Source organism: Oryzias melastigma, linkage group LG19 (assembly GCF_002922805.2).
Source record: "Oryzias melastigma strain HK-1 linkage group LG19, ASM292280v2, whole genome shotgun sequence".
In the NCBI taxonomy this organism is placed as follows: Eukaryota; Metazoa; Chordata; class Actinopteri; order Beloniformes; family Adrianichthyidae; genus Oryzias; species Oryzias melastigma.
Window position 1 is genome coordinate 5,422,508 of NC_050530.1, and position 8,262 is coordinate 5,430,769.

Genomic DNA, 8,262 nt, shown 5'->3' on the forward strand with positions numbered 1-8,262 from the left:
AGTAACCCCCAGACCTCCGGTGATGCCAAAGGTCACCAGCTGACCCAGGATTAGCCCAGCAGCCGTTTTTCCTCTGTTGTCCTCAGACGGATGTTGAGTTTTCTAGCTAAAAAAATTTAAAAAAAAATCAAAAATAAACCGAGGATATTCTGAGAAATCTGATGAACAGATTAAAAAGTTTTAAAGGAATTACATGAGAATATAAATCATTTAAAACATCAGACGTTAATCTGAGATATATTTGCTAAACTGCAGAATAAAACTTCACATAAACAACAGTTTTATTTAAGAAGCAAAATGATTAAATAAATCAGATGCTTTTACTGTAGGTTAAATCCTGATAAACTAATAAACACAAACAGCTGTTTGACTCTGTTGTGAAGTGAATCTGTAGGCGGTATTCCAGATGTTCTAAATACTTCACATGTTCTGCTTTCTCAGACACACAGGAACAGTCTCACAGTTTAACCTCAAACCTTCATGGAAAAATACATCCAGCATTAGAGACTGAAAACAAAGATTTATGGGAAAAACTGAACGTGCGGCATCTCTGGAGGAGAACGGTTTAAAGAGATTGACGAGATCAACAGCCAATCAGGATGCAGAACACAGATCACTGTTCCTAAAAACAAACATTCAGAATCTGCACCGAGAAAAATCTGTTCTAGTAAAGGAGCATCTGCGCCCCCTGAGGTCAAACTGCGGTAGTCCCTGTGTGTGTGGGGGGGGGGGGGGTTAATGAGGGGTAAAACTGGAAAGACTTTAGAGCAGAAATGTTTAACCTCTGTTCTTCTTGAACCTATCGAGGTTTTTATTATTTATTCTCTCTTTGATCCAAACATTATTTTACTGGAGTCTGTTTCTGAACCTCCATCTGACAACGTGCACGCTACAGCTAGGAGTGTGCACGAGAGGCTGGAGAGACTGAACGCCTCAACTCCTCTGGTTCTGAATGCAGCAGGTTCTGATAAAGATGGGTTCTGATTACCTGGTCGCTCAGGTCTCTGGAGACGTACTGCAGGATGTCCTTCGCCACATCTGCAAAGAAACGCTCACCTGATACCTGGAAGAAAGCACGGCACACACCTGTGAGGGGATCATGAATCAGGTCAACCATAAAGACACGGCGAGTGATTTATCTACAGGACGTTCACTGAGAACGCCGCTTCATCTACAAACAGCAGATGACCCACAAAAGCAGGACCAAAGATCCATTCAGCTTCTGTGGTTTCAGACTGACCAGATGAAGCTTCAGGTCTGCAGGGTTCTGGATTATCTGGATCAACCTGTACGGTTCTGAGGGGTTCTAGATTATCTGGATCGACCTGTACGGTTCTGAGGGGTTCTAGATTATCTGGATCGACCTGTACGGTTCTGCAGGGTTCTAGATTATTTGGGTCGACCTGTACGGTTCTGCAGGCTTCTGGTGTCCTTATGTCACACTCTAGTCTTCAGTAAGCTGTGAGTTCTGACTCCTTACTGACAAATGCACAAATGCTGCATGAACGTGGTGTGCAAGTGATCCGTAAGTAGGAAGTCCTCACAAACTACTCTGACTGTCTCATTTCTGAACGTCAGGCTGCAGTGGGGAGCGTGCACGTATCACGTGAATATAACTAACTGGATCCTAGTTCAGTCTGCAGGATTTGGGGGCGGAGTTAATTAAGGGAGAATCTCTACGACACGCCTCACCTACTCCTCCCTTACTGACCCTTAGTCTTGTAGAAGTGTTCACTACGACCCGTCGCCCGCAGCACGCCTGTAGATAAACATGAATGTTTTCTGTCCACGGTTTACTGAGCGTCTACGACCTTCATATTTCTAGAAGGTCACCTGCCAAACAGGTTTGACCGTTTTGAACTCGCAGACGCCCGGATCCACCTTTGAGGACAGGTGAGGCTGAGTGATGTCATGAAGCCACACCCACCTGGAAGGCTGCTATGTAGGCCACAGCCAGCTGAGCTTGGTCGTACAGCATCTTCTCAAAGTGAGGAACGTGCCAGGATGAATCCGTGGAATACCGATGAAAACCCTGGGAAGGACGAGAGGAAGCAACAGTTCACACAGCAGGACTGGAGATGTTGAAGACTTTAAAAGACATGAATGCACAAAGAAAAGATCTGGAGCATTTGTTTATCCAGCTTTTAGACTTCACTGTATTTATCCTGATTTAGTCTGAATCAGAGCAGCAGCCTCTGTTAAACAAAAACTCTGTCTGCTGTTTACAACAACATGAATAAAACAATCTTTATTAGGGAATTCTATTGATTATAAATAGTGTTGAAGGATTTTTACTGTCACACGTTGAACATGCATGTTTTACATCTTCAGACTCATGTCAATCACACAAAGAGAAAAACACTGAACTGCTTTCAAAAGCTTTTTGACCAAAGATTTGTTTTTCTGATTTGATTCTGAGAACTGCAGGTTTTTCTAAAGTCTGAATAAAATTAGACAAATGAAAACAGGTCTGAATCCAGTTTGAACCTGAGCCACGTGGTCGTGGATGCCCCCCAACGCCATCATGCGCAAAGTGTGCGTGGCCATTTGAAGAGCCTCCAGCCCCTCGGAGGTGGATCGATTCACCCACCAGTACGACATGAGGAACATCAGGTTCACTGAAGGACAGAAACACACAGCTTTAGAGGATCCCAGTGGATCCCTGAGGTCTGTTATCAGTCTGGATCACAGGGGATCCCTGAGGTAGGTTCACAGTCTGGATCCAAGTGGATCCCTGAGGTCAGTTATCAGACTGGATCCCAGTGGATCCTGACGTCTGTTCTCAGTCCAGATCCTAGTGGATCCCTGAGGTCGGATCTCAGTCCAGATCCCAGTGGATCTCTGAGGTCAGTCCTCAGTCCAGATCCCAGTGGATCCCTGAGGTTGGTTCTCAGTCTGGATCCCAGTGGATCCTGACGTCAGTTCTCAGTCCTGATCCCAGTTGATCCCTGAGGTCAGTCCGCAGTCCTGATCCCAGTGGATCCCTGAGGTCAGTCCGCAGTCCAGATCCCAGTGGATCCCTGAGGTCAGTTATCAGACTGGATCCCAGTGGATCCTTGATGTTGGTTCTAAGTCTGGATCCTAGTGGATCCTGACGTCAGTTCTCAGTCCTGATCCCAGTGGATCCCTGAGGTCAGTCCGCAGTCCAGATCCCAGTGGATCCCTGAGGTCAGTCCTCAGTCCAGATCCCAGTGGATCCCTGCGGTCAGTTCTCAGTCTGGGTCAAAGATTAAATTCAGCTGTAGAGAATTAAGACGAACTGGATAATAGTCATCTGGAATTCTTTGGATTCAATAGACATTTCCAGATGCTCTCTGAAGTCAGATGGGGTTCGGTTGATCTTCATGTTGACCATCTCTGGTGTCCTCCTGAAGGAGGTGCTCTTCCTGTCAGGCTTACCTGGTGAAGGGAACTTGGGCGCCTCTCGAAAGCCTCCGTATTCCTCTTCATAGGAATGAAGAAGCTGATGGAAGCAGCGATCCGCCACGTCTGGAGCATTCGGGGGGCTGTCAACCTCTCTGGCAGTGATGGACGTTCCCTTCTTCAGAGCCGTGAGGATCTTCTCACCACTGGACTCCAGAGATGGACGGTTGTTCTGCCACTGAGGAGGGAAGGAGGAGTTTCTGCTCCTGGACTAAAGGAGAAGGAGGTCTCCAAAGGCTTCAGACCTGATCCAAGATTCTGGTGAGCACTGTCAGGAATCCTGGTCTTCTTCCTTGGTCTCTGGGGGGAAAGTACGTTCCTCCGATGAAAGGTTTAAGGTCAGGGGTCAGCCAGACGCTCATGGGCCAGCCACCTCCTCCGCTTGTAGCCTGCAAACATAATCATGGAGGTCAGCAGGGAAAGCCAGGAGCTCCTGAAAGTGAGACCACATCATCAACCACACACCTGGACAAAGGTCATGTAGACCTTGTCCACGTCAGGTCGCTCCTCCCGGTCCAGCTTGATGCAGACAAAGTGTTCGTTCAGGATCTTTCCCACGTCTTCATCCTGAAACGACTCCCTCTCCATCACATGGCACCAGTGGCAGGTCGAATATCCCACTGGTGGTCAGAGACAGATTTCAGATACTCTGGATCTCTTCCTCCATCTCCCTTTAGGACTTCTCCTCCTACCTGGCGGCTAAACCACTGACAGACCTTCATCTTCAGACTCCTCCTTTCTGACCCTCTCTTCACCTCCAGATCATTCATATAAACCTCCTCCTTCAGGATCTCTCCTCCTCCGTTCTTCCTTTTATCCATTCCATGGCCAATCATCTTCAAGCAGTTTCCGATCCATCAGCCTGATTCTCTATCATCTGATCTCCTGATCCCACAGGAGGTCCGGGAGGTGCACTTTTGTTCTATCAGTTCCAGTTATACCGTCAACGTTCCTTCATTTAAAGTTCTGCTTCTTCACTGCTAACTTCACCTTTTCTCTGATAAAGATCTCTCTTTCTTCAACTCCTTCCTCCTCTCCTGCCTCCTCCTTTTCCTCTTCTTCTTTCTCGCCCTCCAGTGAATAAACAGGAGGTCCAGGAGGTGCACCTTTGTTCTGTCTATCAGCTCCAGTTATACCGTCAACGTTCCTTCATTTAAAGTTCTGCTCCGGGTAAACACTGGATAACATCTGGATAAACTCTGGATAAACTCTGGATAACCTCTGCATAACCTCTGGATAACCTCTGGATAAACTCTGGATAACGCCTGGATAACCTCTGGATAACCTCTGGATAACCTCTGGATAACCTCTGGATAAACTCTGGATAAACTCTGGATAACGCCTGGATAAACTCTGGATAACCTCTGCATAACCTCTGGATAACCTCTGGATAAACTCTGGATAAACTCTGGATAACATCTGGATAACCTCTGCATAACCTCTGGATAACCTCTGGATAACCTCTGGATAACCTCTGGATAACGCCTGGATAACCTCTGGATAACCTCTGGATAACATCTGGATAACCTCTGGATAACCTTTGGATAAACTCTGGATAAACTCTGGATAAACTCTGCATAACCTCTGGATAACCTCTGGATAACCTCTGGATAACCTCTGGATAAACTCTGGATAAACTCTGGATAACGCCTGGATAACCTCTGGATAAACTGGATTTCCCGGGATGTGGGACCGGTACGCAGACGCGGTGGGTTGGGCCCCCTTCAAATCAAATCAAATCAAACTTTATTTGTATAGCACTTTAAAAAAGATAATTTCACTCAAAGTGCTTTACATAAAACATAACACAATTTTAAAAACAAAAGACAATGCCCACAAGCCCCACCCCTACACACACACACACAAACACACATCGACATATCGCCACACCATGAAAGAATAAATAAATGAATAATTAAATAAATACTAAAAAGATAGAAAACAGAAATCTAGAAATCTGGCTTTGTACTGCAGTGAGGAAACAATATTTCAGGGACCTGTCCACACCAGTGACCCCCCCAAATCAAGTTCACAGAGTACGCTACTACAGGACCCCCCAGATCTGAACAAAGAGCCAGACCCGGGAGATCCCAGTGCAGCGACCCTGTTCACTGAGAAAGGTCAATCACTGATGTGGAGGATCCCTCAGAGGAAGACACTGGAGTTAAAAATGTAAAAGGAGTAAAATAGATTAAAATGAATAAATAAAATAACAGATATATATAACGAGACAAGTAAAAAAATAAATAAATAAATATTGATTAAGTAAAAATAGAGGATAAAAAAAAATATCAAATCAACTAGAAGCCAGATTAAAAAGGTCTTGAGCCTCCCTTAAAAACATGAACAGTCTCTGCGGCCCTGATGCATTCTGGGAAACTGTTCCACAGGCGAGGTCCATAATGACTGAATGAGGCCTCGCCGTATGTTTTAGTTCTAACTTTTGGTACAACCAAAGGCCTGTTCCAGAGGACCTCGAGGTCCTCGAGGGCTCATACCTTAAAATCATATTAGATCAATAAGAGGGCCCAATACCGTAAAAACATTTATAAACCAATAAAATAATTTTAAAATCAATTCTGAATTTCACAGGGAGCCAATGCAGCGATTTTAAAATGGGTGTAATGTGTTCCCGCCCCCTGGTCCTCGTCAGCACGCGTGCGGCTGAGTTTTGTAATAGCTGAAGGTTTGATATCCTTTTTCTGGGAAGACCAGAGAGCAGGGCATTACAGTAATCTAGTCTACTTGAAACAAAAGCATGTATTAGCACCTCTGTGCTGGCAAGAGAGAGGAATGGGCGGAGTCTGTCAATATTTTTAAGATGATAAAATCCTGTTTTTGTTATGTTTTTAATTTGTGGAATAAAATTAAACTCAGAGTCGAAAATCATACCCAGGTTTCTCACACAGTGAGAAGTTTTATAGTTTTTTAGTCTAGATAAAACAAACTCTCTCTTGTCCTCAGAACCGATCACTAAACCTCTGTTTTGTCCTGGTTGAGCTGTAAGAAGTTCTCTGCCATCCAAGACTTAATGTCTAAAATACAATTTAAAAGAACGTTGACCGACTCTTCCCCCTTGTGGCTGCAAGAGCTCACAGCTCTTTTCAGAGTTTTATTTTGAAGTGAACGTTTGTCTCTTTGGTCTATTAACAGAAACCGAACACGGAGCGCAGGTTTCTGTTTAGATGCTGAAGACGGTTTCCGTTTGGAGAACATTAAACTCTTTTCTTTAACAGTTTGGCTTTCTGGAGTTTATTACCTGACAGAAAAATTGGTTTGTCTTCCTTCTTGGCCTTCTCAAACGCTTCTGGTCCCCATGGATACCTGTGATGACATCATCTCATTTCTCTGCTCTTCAGAAGGTCATCTCAAGGTCAGCTCTCTCACCATTCAACGGGGTTGTGGGCGTGCTGGAGCAGGTAAGGGGACTTCTCTTTGGCCAACCGGTTGGTGTGTTTGTTTCCTTCACCTGAAGCCATGCTGCAGAAGACAGGTGGGCTGACACAAAGCACAATGCTATCACTCCACCTGTACAGGTGTTCTCTGGAAGGATCTGCTCAGAAACCGTGTGGATATTTGATTTCACAAACATCTCTCCTGGACCTGCTGTTACCTAGAATCTGGTAACAGGCAGAACTCCTGATAAGAAATAATCAATCAGAAGGTCTAAGACGGGGGTCGGCAACCTGCGGCTCCGGAGCCGCATGCGGCTCTTTAAGCACTGCCTAGTGGCTCACTGGCGCTTTTTCAAAAATGTTTGAAAATGATAAAAAATGCTGGAGGGAAATATATTTTTGTTTTAATATGGTTTCTGTTGGAGGACAAACATGACACAAACATCCTTTACGTTTTCCAGTTGTTGTGAGATGAGTGTAGGTGCTTCCACGCCGGCTGAGTCAGCGCGCAATCAAGCGCACACCCTCAATGAAAAGTCAATGCAAACATGCGCACACCAGAACTCCTGCCCATGCGTCTGGAGCGCACGAGAGCGCACGTTGCTACGTAGGTTTTTAAGTCGGGTCGCGTGCTCCACGTACAAATCGGCACGCATTGAGCGCGCTGAATCTTCAATCCGGTTCAAGATTTCCACGCACAGTCGCAGCAGCTCAGAGCTGTGACCAATCAGGAGCTGGATTTGGGAGCTGCTTGTGGGCGGAGTCTGCTTCAAAGCACAGAAGTGCCAAATGTGATCACAAAGGAGAAATGAATCATTACGGTTTGTGTCCGGTCAGGTTAATATGACACCAAGATGGACATTTAAAAGGACAGAGTTGAGAAAACAGGAAGATTTGGGGATTTTCACCGCTTTTACTTTTTGCTCCGAGGTTCTCCCTGTTGTAGATGCAAAGGAGCGCTAATGAACAGTAAAAATACAATAGAAGAAGAATCTCCTCCCCGCCAAGAACGTGGTCTACGCCGGCTCCTGAACGCACGCTCAGCAGGTGGTATCCACACCGGAGCAGCGCGGTCACGCACGCAGTGGCGGGAGGAGATTCTTCTTCTATTCTTCTTCTACTGTTCATTAGCGCTCATCTGCCACCTACAACAGGAAGAACCTCGGAGCAACAAGTAAAAGTGTTGAAAATCCCCCAAATCTTTCTGAAGACTTTTGTTTTCACAACTCTGTCCTTTTAAATGTCTGACTTATAAACCTGGGTATCAAGCGCGTTCATCCTCCCTCCAGACTTGGAGGCCAGGAATTTTGGTGTGCGCGTGTTTATATTGACTATTCATTGAAAGTGTGCACTTGATTGTGGAAGCACCTTAAAGGTGCACGTTACATGCACGTTCCATATTTGTTGTTTTTTTTAAATCCTCAAAATAAAATGACATCAAAAA

General features: G+C 45.3%; 1 protein-coding gene across 4 annotated transcripts in view; it reads right to left on the minus strand.

Moving 5' to 3' along the window:
* Positions 1 to 8,262, minus strand: part of spata20 (spermatogenesis associated 20) — a 36,799-nt gene that overhangs the window by 27,164 nt on the left and 1,373 nt on the right. For 3 of the 4 annotated variants that reach the window (XM_024264487.2, XM_024264485.2, XM_024264488.2), the window contains exons 2-9: positions 6,811 to 6,921; positions 6,683 to 6,747; positions 3,889 to 4,043; positions 3,669 to 3,812; positions 3,400 to 3,601; positions 2,488 to 2,618; positions 1,928 to 2,032; positions 989 to 1,063 (exon numbers count right to left, since the gene is read on the minus strand). In XM_024264487.2, the coding sequence (XP_024120255.1) occupies positions 989 to 1,063; positions 1,928 to 2,032; positions 2,488 to 2,618; positions 3,400 to 3,601; positions 3,669 to 3,812; positions 3,889 to 4,043; positions 6,683 to 6,747; positions 6,811 to 6,921 (988 nt within the window). The remainder of the gene's footprint in view (positions 1 to 988; positions 1,064 to 1,927; positions 2,033 to 2,487; positions 2,619 to 3,399; positions 3,602 to 3,668; positions 3,813 to 3,888; positions 4,044 to 6,682; positions 6,748 to 6,810; positions 6,922 to 8,262) is intronic. The other variant, XM_024264486.2, reaches the window with a different exon arrangement.